The sequence below is a fragment of the Rhamphochromis sp. 'chilingali' genome (genome assembly GCF_963969265.1).
Source record: "Rhamphochromis sp. 'chilingali' genome assembly, chromosome: 12".
In the NCBI taxonomy this organism is placed as follows: Eukaryota; Metazoa; Chordata; class Actinopteri; order Cichliformes; family Cichlidae; genus Rhamphochromis; species Rhamphochromis sp. 'chilingali'.
The window spans coordinates 36,530,852-36,547,297 of NC_137939.1; the positions used below are offsets into that span (position 1 = coordinate 36,530,852).

General features: G+C 44.1%; 2 protein-coding genes across 4 annotated transcripts; one reads left to right on the forward strand and one right to left on the reverse strand.

Moving 5' to 3' along the window:
• Nucleotides 1–154: 154 nt before the first annotated feature.
• Nucleotides 155–7,578, reverse strand: ndnl2 (necdin-like 2). 2 transcript variants are annotated; one of them, XM_080899186.1, is made up of 11 exons: nt 7,488–7,578; nt 6,282–6,342; nt 4,633–4,752; nt 4,479–4,542; nt 4,087–4,166; nt 3,910–4,004; nt 3,516–3,595; nt 3,383–3,425; nt 3,232–3,294; nt 1,863–1,977; nt 155–1,781 (listed from the first exon to the last, which is right to left on the reverse strand). In XM_080899186.1, the coding sequence occupies exons 2-11, from the start codon at nt 6,327–6,329 to the stop codon at nt 1,680–1,682; spliced, it is 810 nt and encodes a 269-aa protein (XP_080755312.1). In that variant the 5' UTR covers nt 6,330–6,342; nt 7,488–7,578; the 3' UTR covers nt 155–1,679. The 2 variants fall into 2 exon arrangements, with proteins under 2 accessions (XP_080755312.1, XP_080755311.1); XM_080899185.1 differs by lacking the exon at nt 7,488–7,578 and adding an exon at nt 6,482–6,744.
• Nucleotides 7,579–9,720: 2,142 nt separating this feature from the next.
• Nucleotides 9,721–16,440, forward strand: LOC308407513 (mitochondrial carnitine/acylcarnitine carrier protein). 2 transcript variants are annotated; one of them, XM_080899183.1, is made up of 9 exons: nt 9,721–9,980; nt 11,024–11,110; nt 11,317–11,444; nt 13,091–13,181; nt 13,590–13,707; nt 13,835–13,907; nt 14,005–14,114; nt 14,285–14,406; nt 14,507–16,437. In XM_080899183.1, exons 1-9 carry the CDS (start codon nt 9,879–9,881, stop codon nt 14,567–14,569), a joined length of 894 nt encoding a protein of 297 aa, XP_080755309.1. In that variant the 5' UTR covers nt 9,721–9,878; the 3' UTR covers nt 14,570–16,437. The 2 variants fall into 2 exon arrangements, with proteins under 2 accessions (XP_080755309.1, XP_080755310.1); XM_080899184.1 differs by having other exon boundaries at nt 9,722–9,980; nt 14,291–14,406; nt 14,507–16,440.
• Nucleotides 16,441–16,446: the final 6 nt, after the last annotated feature.

The window sequence follows — 16,446 nt, forward strand, 5'->3', positions numbered from 1 at the left end:
TTAAACACCTATAAAACTGGAACCCAGCTATCGCCACCTGGTGGCCTTCAGACAGAATGCAGGTAGATGCATCCATGTTTTTACCGTGTCTGCGCCTCGGGACTTCTGCGAGCCTCAGCTCTGATTACCTTCAGCCTGTTCAGAAACTGTGATGATAGTTTAGTGTTTTAATCTCTTTTTAAACGGCCCGCGTTCATTTAAAAGAAAAAAAAAAAAAAGATGGAGGAAAACCATCCCTACCCGGATATCCACAGGCGACTGGAATATAACCTGAGGGGTCGGTGATTGGATTCAGCAGGACTGGCTGACAGTGTTTGGCTGAATGTGGTTTTTGGTAGTTTTCAGTATTATTCATTGTAAAAGATAAAACAGGAACGAGGCCTTCAAAGCACACGACCCATAATTCCTGCGTAAAACATGAGGGGACAGCTGGTCCTGTAACTGCCCGATACCTCAATGTGCCTCATAAACACACAATCCATGACTGCTCTATGCACCCCACTCTTTAGTGGGGGAGGGAGGTCTGGTGCATCTTTTTTATTTTTTTCTGTGAAGTTACACTGACTGTTCGTGGTCCTGATGATGTGTCCGTCCGCTGTAGTCCTGCTCTTTGTCTCCTGGACTCGCTGATCCAGGATCACTGGTATCATGAACTCACCTACAGGCAGGTTGATGTTAGGAGGGCGAGTGGTTCATTACAGGCAGCACAGACTGGTGTCGTACTAAAAGTCACTAAAGATCAATGAAAGCATCAGTTAGATGCTGGAATCAAAACGGCCACATCCTGTGGTCATTCGAGGGACTGCGTTTGTGGTTCCAAGCATCGGATTGCTGCTCGGATGAGACGCTAAAAACTGTGCTGCTGATGAACGCTGCAGAATTAATAAGCTTCATGATGATAGTGAAGCCAAACACCTGCGTAGGCTTCCTTTGCAAAAGGAGTCGCACCACCCGTGTTAACACCTTCAGGTGTTCTTAATAATAGTATACAGGATCAAATATACCTCAAAGCCTGCAGTTTAGGGATGTGCTCACCTGAGAAACTGTAGAAAAATGCACATTTTCCAGAGTAGGTAGCTCAGGGTTACCATGGTGATATGCTGTAGTTAGGTGAACCAGGTTCATGATACCAGTAAACCTGGATAGCGACTAACACTATTACTCAGATGTGATTGGAGGCCTCTGTGTGCTGGAGCATTATGTTCTGCGTTGTGCAGAATCACCCGGTGTAGCAATAGAAAATCAAACCACCTCAGGGGATCCTCATCTTCACAGTGTGAGTCAGTTTTACTGTGAGTGGTAGCAAACCTGCAGTGTTGAACAGTAATTCTGTGTTTAAACGAGACTCGTACAGTAACCCCGCCCCGTGCCGCTGTGTCACCAGCAACCAGTCAAATCAATGCAATCACTGTTGTTGGATCAATTATAAAACTTTATTTTATAAACGTGAAAAAAAACCTGCTGTTACGTTAAAATCCAGGCAATAAAATCTAAATGGATACTGGACATTTGTGGGGTTTTTTTCTCATGTTTAAAACGAAGGCTCACACGGGTCCAACACGAGGCTCTAATGTAACCGGGATTCACACTGTAACACGACCAGTCCACACAACGCTGCTGGTGCAGCTTCTCTTTCACACACGATAAATAAAAAGAAGGCAGGAGAAGCTGTCAGGTGGTTATCTCTGACTGCTGCTGCTGGTGGAGGCCTGGCTGGAGTTGGGGAGGGAGTGGGCCTGTCTGTACTGCTGAGTCCAGGTCTTAGGGTCCTGTTCATGAAGCTGAGATCGGACACAAAAAACCATCATTAGTAGCCACAGCTTCATCTGCAGGTGTAGGCGTGCTCTGCTCAGCAAACTTACTTCACCCATGAACTCCAGGATTTTGGCTTTCGACACCTCTGCGTCGGCGCGCTGACCCCAGCGAAACTCGTGCTCGATGGGCTCCGTGTGAGGGATCCGCACGTACTCCAGGTACCTACACACACACACGCACGCACACAGGAATCAAACTGAGCATTAACAGAAAAGATGTCAAGTAAATGAGTGTGGGAGTCGATATAAACTGAACGTGAGCAGCGAGCTGCTCTTCACATCTTATAGAATAAAACATGATCTTCCTATAAACTAAGGTCGGGCGAACTGAAACGTCGAGGCTGATCATCACATCTGGTTACAGAAGTCGAGGCCTCCCAACAGGACCTGCGATCGCCCGCCTGATTATTTATGAGCTGAAATATAAAACTGCAGATAAAACTTAAAGCAGTAAAGAGACTTTGGGGAAAACCCATCAGCCACATTATAAGTGCTGATGGGCCGTCCACCACCTGTGACAATAACAAATAAATTCAGCCGATAAATCTGTTCAGTCTCCAAATATCTGAGTCTTAAATCCTTATCAGCCGGGTTCACTTACAGATGTTGTGCCTGCTTCCACTGACAGCTGTGGGTTTAACTTCAGGGTAAATGAAAATTTTTACATTTTGATGAAAACCACTTTAAAAAAAAGAAACCCAACATCAACAGATCCTTTTAATCCAGACTGAGGAGTAATCACGTTAAATAATCATTATGAAACATCAGTGATGCTGCCAGCATGTCGCATGGAAGTCTTTCAGGTTGGAAAACATGAGTTACAATACAGCGAAAAACAACAGACGCTGAAGGAAAAAAGCCCTTTATGATCCACTGCAGCCTGTTTTTGTAGGAAAGCGATGCATCGTTCGAAAACAGACGCAGAAAAGTAACTGAAGACAAAATGTCAAAGAAATGCGAACCGAAACACAACACGGGGTTTTCTGACCGGTTTGGGAATGTTGGAGGAGCTGGTCCAGGCACGGTGCTGCGGTGCTCTGGCCTCCTGCGCCCTCCTGCTGCTCTGTGGTGTGGTATAAACCAGAGTCTACGGTCTGACAGACGCTGGCTCTGAACACACCAGTGCGCTACGACTACAGCGACCCTGCCGGGCTCGAACCCGCGACCTTCTGCTTACACGGCAGTGCCTTTAGAAGCCTGAGCCATCGTCCGACTGCAGGACGCAGGTACTTCACACCTGGCCTGTGCTTTCCAAGGTGGGGGAGGGGTTTACATGCTATCGGGTAATCAGATTACATCCAGTTCAGCGCAGTAACTTCACATCTTGAACTTTAAACTGTCCTTGATCATTTGTGGCTGACCCCACAGTGACCCGGTTACCACGGTGACAGAGCCCATGACTCGGGTTGCTTCCTACCTTTGACGCACAAACTCGTCGGTGACCATCTTCCTCACGTCACCAAACTCCTCGTGCTTCTCTCTGCGCACAGCAAACAGAAACGTTTAAAGTCAGATTTGTGCCGACTCCTGACGAGCAGCTGGGCGGCGACTGAGGGGCGTGGCCTCACCCGGGGTCCACGCGCAGCTTCCTCAGAGTGTTCCAGATCAGATCTGTGCGACGAGGGAAGACAAACGTGTCAAACTTGTGTCCTTCCACAAATCAACTCGCCTTTGTTTTATTTAAGGAAGACTGACACTCACTCTCTCTGACGACACCGCCTTTCATGAAAATGACGCTGAGGATCGCTAACAGCAGACCCATCTTTGGATTGGACGGGCTCCTACGCGCCACAGGAAACAGACACTTGTTACACAAATGCAGGTTTTCTGATGACGCACTGATGTTGGCTGTGTCAGAGTATAAAACACGCAGGTATTCAATAACTGAATCCTGCTGCTCGGCCTCAGCGTTTAACTGTTTAGGTTGTGATGTAACACATGATGTCACCACTAGATGGGGCTGCAGTCTCTGCCCAGTTTCTTAAAGCTTAAAGTTAAAGACCTCTCGGACTCCACACAGCGCACACAAACATTTGTACTGCTGATGTTTAGACGCTCGTTTCCCCGGTCTATGAATATATGCATGAATACTCACCTGACCGGCGAGGCTTTGTCAGGCGTCTCCAAATTATTGACCAATATGTACATTTTATTTTTAGGGTCGATTTCCACCAGCTTCAGGCCGAACACCTGGACAGAGCAGCAGAGGAGCGCCGTGCTGAGACAGTTTCATTTGCAAATCGAGACGCCGATCATCTCTGACTCTACAAACCTGGTCAAACGTCCGCGCCGCCCTCTTTAGGATCTCGGGGTAAATGTTTCGGTAATCCTTCACCACATGTTTCACCAGGTCTGAAACGGCACGGAGACGATGTTATCTTTCATTACTGTGCTTTATACGCGTGTCTGGGACATCCACGGCTGCGAGCAAGGTTTTAAAACACCTCAGACTCACAACGTCTTCTTCAGAGCCCGACACGCTGAGCACTTTTATTTTTTCAAACAAACTGAAGCAGCCTCTGTTTTCGTGGACACTTCTGTTCCTTAGCACTCAATTTAACTGTTACCCCCGTTTGATTTCACAGTTGAGCTGATATAAACCTCAGAGGGCTTTTCAGTGGAACGCTGCCGTGTATTCAAACGCTCCCTGGCTGCTGTCTGTACCTGCTCGCCGTACAGGCATCTTCTTCTGGTCCTTCACCAGGAAGTACTGCACCACCTCAGCAGTCTGCAGACGGACGAGTGACAGAAAAAAAGAAATTAAATACATTTTACTGATCATTAAGAATCAAACTCTGGATTTCTCCTGGTTCTGTACCTTTTGGTCGACCTGTGCAGGTGTGAGCTTCTCCAGCCCTCTCTGCACCTGTGACGTACTCGGCTGAGTGAAGGTCGCATCGTCATCCTCATCCTGAGCCACCAAGTTGCCGGTGTGTCTCTACATGGGAAAAATGTACATGGAGTCAGTATCTGTGAAACTCACTGACACCCTCAGATTCAGCTTATTTTTCTGTACGGCAACTTTGCCTTTTATCAGCTGGCTGTCTAAAAGCTCTGGGAGAAGATGGAGACACGATAAGGTTCTTGCAGTAATCGCCAAACACACAGACCTCCAGAGGGTCAACACCAAAAACCATCAAGTCCAACCAATCAAAGCTATTAGGTTTCAAAGAGAAGCAGCAGCGTCAACGAGCTCCTGGGCTGCATGCTGCCCCAAGCATCTGACTGCATCAGTCACTACGCTACGTTCACACTCCTTTCCTTTGAAAGTTTGCTGCTCTGATTTCCCGGCAACGTCAGCGCAGTTTCTTTCAGCAGGTCGGCTCGGAGCCCACGCAACTTAAAAAAAGTCACTGGGAAGAGCGATCCAGCAGCTGAGACCAGTTCAGGATGGTTATGGTTGGTCTGAGCTTGCAGTTTGAACCCTCCACAGGTCAAAGCTAATCTTGCCTTTGCTGCTCCGCTGAGGCCTCAAACTCGCAGCCCCTATTTTGATGTGAAGAAATATAACGCAGTTTGACTCTTTCTGTTGGGGAGGTTTGTTTGTTGTTGAGTGAAATGTTAAAATAAGCTCTTTAAATGATTTATTATGAAGGTGACATGAGCAGAGAGCACAAACATGCTGAGGGATCGGCTGTGTTAGTTCAGCGAGTCACAAACTAATGTGAACACTTGTGTCTGTGTTTGTATTTTGTTACGTATGACAAAGTGTGTCTGTCCAGGAAGAGGACAGGTGTGTTTGTTTGCTAGTTCAATAAAAGGCTTCGGTTAGTTTGCAGTTTTGTCTTGTTATACAATATTTTAAATAAAAAACAAACACTTTTGGAAATATTTGTGATTTCTTCTTGTTTGTTTTGTACTATTTGAACACTACGGTGAGATGACAGTGCCAGCAGTGGCCCACAGCTGATTTACGTTTGAGACCCCTGACTTAGGCAAAGTGCCGATGACCCCGAGGTACCCCGCTGAAGATGTGGAAGGTTTCCCAATAAAGTGACCATTCAGACCACCTCACCGCCATCAGGGACCGGCCTGTTCGTCCAGCTGCTTCAGCGGTTTCTGCTCGTAGCATCTCTGATGTTTCTCAGCATGTGTTTAAGAAACCATGCAGAACGTTTTCTCCAGTGAAGACAGAGCAAACATCCAGAGAGCTGGAGCTTGTTTCTGCCCCTCTGCATCACAGACATCAAATTACTGCACTTAATTCAAACTCTATATCCCATGATGCTGAAGCTCCTATCATTGGGACACGTGGAGTGGGTGTAATAATTATTTAACATATGCCCTCACAGTTGGAATCATTTTTCCTGCATGGGCTGCTTTTTTTTCCCAGCTGCTGTGGTTTGATCTGGACGTGATCTTGAGTTTATACAAAGGCGTTCACCACTTTACCCTAGCACCTCTCACTACTGTAACAGTGCAGACAAGTAAAAAGAATTTCTTCTGTGGTGGAAACGAAGGACTTACTCTCTGAGAGGAGCTCTGTGTGCTGGACGGTCTTTTCCTCTGCGTCATGGTGACACACCGCCTGATAAAGGAGACAGGTAGGGTGAACAGATGTGCCTCTTTAGGTTGGACTGCACAGCATTTTAATTCCTGGCCCCCTGCACCACATCTCGAATAGTTCTGCAGTACATGCACTTTTCTAAAGTCTGACTTTCACATACATGAAGGGGAGGCTGTCACCAAAGGTCATTCTGTTTGCAGCTTTGCACAGCAGGAAATTATGGTGTGAGGTGATACAGCGTGTGCATCATCGCTGGATTAAAAATGGTAAAATTGCCAGATGTGTCTGTACGGTGGCCCTGAGAGGCCAAACGGACTGCAACTTCAGGAAACACTTGCAAAAAGAAAACAAAACACAACGGAAATGTTTCTGGGGAGACAATAACCCGACGGACCAGATGCACGAACCAAAACATGCTAACAAGTGCGCTGGGAGACACTTCAAAGAAGTGGATGAGAGGTAAATGTGCTGTAATCATATGATTCTAATAATACTACAGATATCTGGAATATACATGCATGCTTTGGTTCGTGCAACTGGTCCGTCGGGTTATTGTCTCCCCCAAAGAGAACCCCCCCACCCCCACCCCACACACACACACACACACACACACACACACACACCACAGGCCTCCTACCAAAAAAAAAACATTATAGAAGTTATAACTTAATTTGAATGTTATTGGTTGAAACATGTGCTTGACCCACAAGCCCCTCAATGCAGTGAAGAATCCTCTTCACCCTCTGCAGGAAAGCAGCCCACAGCATGTTTACCAGCCTCCGTGATTGGCTGTTCCGTTTCACGCCATTAAAATCTAAGTACCGTAAAAATCAGAGTCTGTTCATTTCTTTGTAAGAGAGCAAACCAGATGTTAGACTCAGCGCTGACCGGTCCCACACAAACACAGTTTTTGCCGCACATTTATTCTGTTAGGACCTGATCGCCGCAGCTACACCGTGTGTGTGCGTTTCGGCGCGTTTTAAACGAGAAAGTCTGTAGGCTGAACAAAAACAAAAACCCGGAAGTGACCACAGATCCTTAACGCGAAAACCAGAGCAGACAGCGTTGCTAACTCCGTGCCCTAAAATACTTCACCCGGATTTCCCGGGATAAAGCGTTGCAAACAGAAGCTTCAAATAGTCCGTATGTTTTAGAAAATGACTCACTTTGATCCTCCACCCGTTCCAAACGGTCAGATTCCCGCTAATGGGGCTTGTAGGCGCCTGCTGATGACGTCATTTGCACTTGCCGCTTTTCCTTTCCGTTTCATTCGTCGTTGGTTTCACTCAGTGACTGTAAAAGTCATTGGTTTCATCTATTAATTAAATAAAAATTGAGTGGTTTTATTTATTTATTCCCCCTGTGACAGTTTGATGGTTTATTATACCGAGAAAATTATTTTTATTTTACAAATTCGCCGGAATAATATTGTTCATTAGTTTATGTGTAAAAGGACCTAATTGGCATAATTACTAATGAACAGAAATATGAACGTTTGATAAAGAGATAAATAATCATACTGATATAACTCATGATTATATGATAAAATTCAAGACGCACACAGGAGGACAGGCGTGAGAAACTACTGAAATTTATTCTACAGACTAGCATATTTAAAATGAAACTAACAGGAATTTCAGAAATCCAAGAGAAGCTTCATACTTTATTCAATTAAATTGATATTTCTTTCAGACCTCTGCAACTGTTGACTTTTCTTCGGCTGTTAGCTTCTGAGATTGGTAGGAAGAGCACATGTGTAATTTTGAAATGAGCTTATTAACTTATCAAAAGCCTTTTTATAATAAGTTAAAAAGTCTTCTCGGCATTCCATTGGAAAGTGTACCAGCCTCTGTATGAGATAAATATAAGTGTCCATATTAAAGACGAAGCTACAGACCCTTTCATCCAACTATGAATATCTCCATGTAATCCTCTGGATGAGGAAAAATCACTTTCGTTATTCTTACTTTTTAAAATTATAATTAAAGTCCCATGTTTATTGTTGCGCCAGTCTGATATTTGAGAACATAAAATTTCTGGAAAAAGGTGCGTCAGTCTTAGAAATTCTTGATTTGAACAGTTTCAAAAGTAAAATACTTTATGTACTTTTAATTCATCACCATTTTTAATGATCAGCTTAGGCTTTTTATTTACCTAAACGTTGTACTACATGAGATTTTAGAGTTTTATTGAATAAAATATGCAAGTCACAGTAATTGATGTGTGAACAAGAAGCACAAACGTCCACCGAGGCATCTCTCTCTCTCTCTGAGCAGTGATATACTTAAGGGAATAATATTCTATTTTTATATAAACATGTAAGAGTGGATAACTTTGTAAACAACCGGACATGAATAACTTGAGGTTATTACATAATAGCAGAGTTTTCTCTCTTCCTCTTGAAAATACTTTCCTTAAAGATTTTGCACATTTTAGGATCAATAAAGGCAGAAATGTAAAACAGAGGTCAGAGGTCAAATGTGAGATGATATTAGGATGCAGCTATGATGTGAAAGTCACCATATACCGGTATCCTTTCCTCAATGTAGCCAGTACGAACAAACAAGCAGAATCTTAAGCACAGTTTTAAGGATAAAAAATGTTTTGTGAAAGTTTGACCTTATTTAACCTGGAAGAAGAAGTCAGAGGTCCAAAGTACCACAATATTTACAATCCACATGTACGATTCCCTATTTTTATCCACTTCCTTGTTATTGTTGTCAATATGAACAATGGGAAAGAGAAGTTTAAAATAGCACTATGCAGCATTATTATCATTTTGACCTTCAGATCGATCCACTGACCTTGAAGGAGACGTCAAATGTGGCATATTTCACATGTTTTATGTTACTTTGTAGATTTTGATGATACATATCACACTTTTAGGAAAAATTGGGGGTTTTTTGGCCATTTTCCACCAATAACTCCTGGAGATGACCTTGAAGACGCTGGTGGATGGAAGCTGAATTTCAATGGACCGTTAACATGACGCCATCTGCAGGATCTGAATTTATTCAAAAGTCTTTGTGTTTTCAGATGGGAAGACACACAAACACTGCCGGAAGCAGGACCTCCTCAGCAGAGGTAAGGAAGACTTTGCAGCAGTGAAGGACCCTCGGGTGTACTATTGCAGTGTAGTATTTTTACTTTGGACAGTGTTAAGAAATCACATTTTTCGCTCTGCGAACACCAGAGGGCGCTGTATCCCCTGTTTCAACCTTACCTGTGAATACACCTGCGGCAGATTTTTATAAGCTACAAAAATATAAAACAGTGGTTTAAAGTGCGCCATATGACTAAAGCAAAGAGTTTATGGACATGTGAAGGGGTGACTGTGAAGATAAATTATTTACAGGAATAACTGTTCTTCTCGTTTCCGCTCAGCTCTGAGAGACAAAGTCCACAGAGAGAGAGACGCGCTTAGACAGACACAGAGACACACACAGACAGACCCACAGACAGACAGCTGACAGTCGCACCCTCCCCTCCCTGGACAGCAGCGGTGTGAGGTGGTGAGGTTGCCCGGCTGTGTACTCGGGCCATGCGGGGTCAGCGGGATGGAGGAAAAGCCCAGAGAGTCTCCGTTCAAGAACTTCGTGGCTGGGGGTGTCGGAGGAGCGTGTCTGCTGCTGGCCGGACACCCACTGGACACCATCAAGGTGAGAGCTGCAGCCCGAGCCGAGCTTCAACACAGCTGATTTAGACCTTTAGACAGAAACATTCAGTCCACGTCCACGTGTGCCCGCGTGTGCCCGCGTGTGTGTGTGTGTGTGTGTGTGTGTGTGTGTGTGTGTGTGTGTGTGTGTGTGTGTGTGTGTCGGGGGGTAATGTTTCTCAAGAAGTCACGGGAAATGTCAGATCGTGGTGCTAAAGAGATTACCGACAAATCGGCTTGAACTGTTGCCGAGGCGGCCACCTGAACACGGAGTAATGAGGCTGCTTAGAGCCAGCGGGAGACTGTCGAGGAAATGTCACAGCGTGGGTACAAAGTGTGCAGCTCAAACTCCCGAAGTTAAAATCAGATTTCTGACGAAAACAAAGTAAAGGGATGAAGCATCACATGTATTGAACACATCACAATAGAAACGTCTCATTACTCTCACTGTCGCATTTTCACCTTTTCTAAAACGTATAACTTAGTTTTTTAAAGTAATAACTGCTTATGATTTTTATAACTTTATTATTCACATAATTGTGCATACTCTGTCAGCGCGCCCCAGGGCAGCTGTGGCTACAATGTAGCTGCCATTGCCAGTGTGTGAATGTGTGTGTGAATGGGTGAATGACTGAATGTAGTGTAAAGCGCTTTGGGGTCCTTAGGGACTGAGTAAAGCGCTATACAAATGCAGGCCATTTACCATATAGAAACTTTGAATGTGCAGAAATCTAATGTAAATGCTAAATACCAACAACCTATCGTTACAACATGGGCATTATTTTTAATCCAGATCTTTTTGTAGTCTATCTAAACCACGTCTGTGTGTTTGTGTGCGACACACTGAGTCTTTGTGAAGAAACAGTTTGATCACAGCATCGCAGTAACCGTCACATGAGCGCAGCACCGCCCTGTTTATCAGTGACAGAGCAGCAGATGTTAGTGGGTGTCTCCTCCTGTCTGACAGCACTCAGCAATCTTCCTGCATGGTCACTGTGTGTGTTTGTGCGTGTGTGTAATTCTTCTTATTTAAACTGTGTGTTTCAGGTGAGACTACAAACACAGCCCAAAGCCGCTCAGTATGTGCTTTACACAGGAACCTATGACTGCTTACGCAAGACCGTATCCAAAGAGGTGAGCGCTTTCTGCAGGACAGTCACACAGGCCACAGCCACGCAGCTCTGTTTTCAACATGTGACACATCAACTGAAGTATAGGCACTTTAATTAAAAACTAGAAACTCATTTAAAATCATTTGTGTGTGTGTGTGTGTGTGTGTGTGTGTGTGTGTGTGTGTGTGTGTGTGTGTGTGTGTGTGTGTGTGTGTGTGTGTGTGTCAGGGTATCCTTGGTCTCTATAAAGGCATGGGGGCGCCCCTGGCAGGTGTGGCTCCTATGATGGCCATCAGTTTCTTTGGGTTTGGTCTTGGAAAACAGCTCCAACAGACGGCTTCTGGAAAACCGCTCATGTTAGTTCCAACACACACACACACAAACACACACACCTTCAGAGAGCTGTGCATAAATGAATGCTGCAAACATCGAACTGAAGAAACACTGTGAAGATGAGTGGAATAAAACTCCACAGTGACGTGACAGACTCATGAAGTCACACAGGAAACAGTTGCTTCAGCTCATTGCTGTTAAAGCTGCTGAATCATGGGGTGCTCTTACAGCTTCTGCTTTTTGGCTTCATTTTTGTTTAAGAGTGAGTTGGTGTGAAGGCTCATGTGTTGTTGTTCATCTGAGGCTGAATTGATCCAATGTTAAGACCTGCTTAACACCTTAGAAGTGAAAGAGAGCGCACTTTCTCTTTAGCCCCGTCTGTGTTTGTAGGCTGGAGCAGACCTGTTACACATCCAGCTGTTTTTAAAATAGGCTCAACATCAGTAATGTGTAACTATCACAGCTAAAAGGCTAGATCCAATCATTAAACGTCACCTTAACCTTCAAACACTCCTCCAAAGCTTACACACTGTCGCTTGTGTGTTTCTCTATATATAACTCTCGCCCTGCCTCCCTTCCTTCTGTTGTCATTCGTTCATTTGAAGCAGCACGCCCCCTTCACACCCCCGTCCTGTTACCCCGACGTACATATGAAATGTTAAGCATGAGTTGGCGATCACTGGTAGCTTCTGTCTCACCTCTGAAGACTTTATAGCAACACAGTCAGCGTGTCTGTAGTTAAGTGAGCAGAACTACAGTATCCTGTGTTCAGAGAGGACCTGATATCCTTTGTTTCCTGGCACTGATGTTCCACTGGTGGCCATAGTTTTAATACTGAGCTCAGTGTGTCTACAGTACTTTTAATTAATTTTTACATTTTATTATTTAATTAACCAGGAAAGACCCACTGAGATTTAAAATCTCAGCACTAAAATACGTTGCACATAAAATTTGAGAAATTACGAAACATTATTGATCCAATAACGAGATGACTTCAGTTCAGGCTTCAAACTGGTCAGTTTCTTTTCTACTCTTGGATCTGTATGATGTCATAAGTAGCAGTCTCATTTTTGGTCTAGAAGCCCCACCCACCTTTCAATCCAACCAATCAGAAAGCTATTTCAAGAAGAGAAGCCCTAATCCACCCATCATAGCGATCTGATCTCTGAATCTTCATTTATTGTTGTAAGAATGTTTTAAAGCTGCTCTTAAAGATGCTCATGTGTGGAAGTGTGTCCAAATACTCTCAGGTTTCCCCATCAACACCCTACTGATGTGCAGCTGACTCACAGGCGCAGCAACAAGAAACTGCTCTTTGCAGACTAACTGGTGCAAATATTGCATCTGCAGCTACAGAGGCAGACGTTTCCCTCAGCTGCTGGTGGAGATTCAAAGCGAGCGAATATTCAAAAAATCCTGAATTGAGTTTGAAAGAATTCTGCAGCTGTGCAGAGATAGTTGTAGAAGCAGATGTTCCAGAGGGAAACAGCTGTTTCAAATACGTATAAGATGCTGTTGGTCCTGCTGACCAGGGAAACGAAAAATAATATTAATCTGGGTCATGGTTCATGATAACTGCCTGGAAGAGTACCCAGCTGTTACTGAGGTGGCTGCCTGGGAGTGAGTCTGACTTCTACACAGCTGAACTTCCATCACCTGCTCTGTTCAGGTACCATCAGATATTCCTGTCCGGCTGTCTGGCAGGAGTCTTCACTACAGTGATAGTAGCTCCAGGAGAGAGGATCAAATGCTTGCTACAGGTAAGTGTGTGTGTGTGTGTGTGTGTGTGTGTGTGTGTGTGTGTGTGTGTGTGTGTGTGTGTGTGTGTGTGTGTGTGTGTGTGTGTGTGTGCGTGCGTGTACGCGTGCAGTCAGGTTCCTGTGAAATAATTAGAATCCAAAGTAAACACTTGTTTTATGGTTGATTATAATTTACGGTGCTTTTTGAGAGCAAATGCTCTTCATTCACAGACACGTGCAGAAGTCGCTCTGCTCACATATCCAGCTTTAAACATCAGTTGCGTAACTTTTATTCGTGTGGTTATACCATAACCTGACTAGTTATAAACTAATATCCATGGGAGGCTTTAATCCAACACATATTTAAAGGCATGACTGACACATATATTTATGTATTTAAGTAAATGTTGTGAAATGTGTGTTTTCCAGGTGCAGTCGAGCGGTGGAAGGTCCAAGTACGCAGGTCCGCTGGACTGTGCGGTCAGGCTCTATAAGGAGCAGGGGATCCACAGCGTCTACAAAGGAACTGTGCTCACTCTGATCAGAGGTACGCTGCACTGTGGTTTGTGTATCTGTATGTTTGTGCGTGACAGTGTTGTGTGACCTCGAGCAGAGGAGCTGAGGTGACCCGAGGTTTAGCGGTGTGACTGTTTCTCTCTCCATCTCGGTCTCAGACGTACCTTCTAGCGGTCTGTACTTCCTCACGTATGAATATCTCAAGGATGTCCTGACCCCTGAGGGTCAAAGGTCAGTATCCATTTGAACAGTTCTAACTCCTATAAAGACCAAAGATTTGTCAGATGCTGTAAATCTGTGCTTTCACTTCTCTCTGACTGTGTGCCAGTGTGTCTCAGCTCAGCACTCCCAGAATCCTCCTGGCTGGTGGTGTAGCCGGAATATTAAACTGGGTGATTGCTCTTCCCCCAGACGTGCTCAAGTCCAACTTCCAGACAGGTCAGAGCTGAGTCCAAGTGAAGCTAGTATTTTCATTTCGTTAGTAGATTTTTAGACCACATAAAACAAGGACACCATGACATCAGTCAGTGGTTTGTGACGTTTCCAGCTTAGCTTTATTATCTGGATAAGATTAACACTGGATGGGTAAACTGTGTGTTTGTGTGTAGCTGCAGATGGGAAGTACAGAGGTCTGGCTGATGTCCTGCGAGCACTGCTTCGAGAAGAAGGACCTAAAGCTCTCTACAAGGGCTTCAATGCAGTTTTCCTGCGAGCCTTCCCAGCCAACGCTGTAACACTCATTCAAATATTAATACATGCTTATCTCACCCCTGATATCAGTACAGTGCACACGTGTTCATCATGGCTTTCTTCTCCTCTCTCCCTCTCAGGCTTGTTTTCTGGGATTTGAGGTGGCATTAAAGGGCCTGAACCTGCTCGCACCGAGCTGGTGAAAGACGACGAAGCAGTAACTGGAGATTTTCTCCCTCAAACAGTGTTGGTGAAATAAATCTAACGTGTACTTTTAAACTTTTAAAAATATATTTTCCAAAAACGTGGCGTCTGTCATTGTTCCTGAGATTGGGAGCAGTGGAAACATGTACAATTTGAGAGACAGCTTCTTCAGTTCTAGAGTCAAATGGTGGAGAGTCCCAGATTTAAACCCTGTGGGAGTTTCCCCCCACAGAGGGACAAATATGATGATCCTCTAATCACATGAGCCAAGGTGTGAAAGCGGGTGTGGGTCACAATCAGCCAGAGTTTCGGATGAGCTCATTGTGAAACCTGGCCCCACCCTATCATGTGATTTCCTGAGGTCAGATGGCCCAGGATGTGAGTGGGCGTTAAGGCGTCTCAAAACTGAAAGTTTCAGCAAATCTTCAGGTCCTGTTGTTTACAAGTTCCAGACCTTTTCTTCTTCTTCTTCTTCACAGCAGATCATCTGCCTTCATCTTCTCTGCCTTTGCATCCTCTTCTGTCACACCGACTCTCTGCCTGTCCTCCTTCACTACATTCATGAATTGTCCTTCTCTCTCACTGCCTCCAAACATGCCTCCCCCCTCTCCTCTTCCTTTGTCAGTAGTAGCAGAGTTTCCCAGCTGCTCGTATGCACCAGTGCAGTCATAATAATTGTACGTGTGTCCAGTATCCTGGTATGTACCCTGAAATGTGAAGTACATGCTATTTATTAGAGAGAATAATACAGTGTGAATGCTACACAGGCACAACTAAGCTCCCAAACAGACATTGCTGGATGGTGATGAGATACCAGCATCAGTATTTCTTCAATCCAAGTATTTAAATAGATGACGTCACTTTGCTAGACATGGAATTGCTTTAAATGGGCCACTGGCCCACTGCAGGGGCAAAGGGCTCCATCTGCATTTGTATATGAAGCCTTTGAAGAGATCATGTTGCCTCTGCGAGACCTGAACAGGAGTTGAGACCAAACAAATACACAGCAGAAATTATGCAAATACTGTTGCCATGACGGAGCACAAGAGGTTTTTTTCTTTATGGTCATTTTAAATAACAAGCAAAACAGACGATAATGATGAGACCAAAAATGTTTGTATGGAATCTAAAGATTGCATTGAACAAAATAAATTCAAATATAAACTGTTTTTACTAATTTTATTTTCTAATTCACTGAAAAAATACAGACATATTCATGAACATGCACTGTGGAAAGCTGTATTTTTAATTACTATTGTGCGTACGTTTCACATGTGAAAATCTGTGAAAACTTTATTTTACCAACAATTTTTAAAGATCAAAACATCACAAGAATATATAGGCCCTGCGGACATGAATACCACGGTCAGCCGAGCATTTAATCTTGACCTTCATTGTCAATAGACAAAAGTTTTAGTTTAGTTAATATAGACTAGATTTCCTTATCATCGATGCTGACAGCATAACACAGAGGAGTGGGGGTGCTGAGTGCTGCTATTAACGCAGTACTTATTTATTTCATTTTCGGGGCTTTTGCAGTTTAGTATTATTGTAATAACTGGCTACTTCCAGAAGTTGTATCCTGATTGAATACTAAATGAGCCATCTACATATGTTGTGTTTAATTATTATTTTCTTACAGAGAAGGTCCGATTAAAGAAAAAAACCGTCACCTGTGGCCTACTTCCCAGACTCCGTTACCCATAAAACCTCGTTTCTCATTGCTGAAGAGGTTGATGGACTACATTAAACCCGTTTAAAGGAAATAACAGCGTCTTGAAGTCGTCTTATTTTATGGAGCGTTAACGTGTTTGAAAGAAACATAAATATAAATTGCGCGCATCTGTAATAAACAGGGAAAACGTAAAGTTTAACC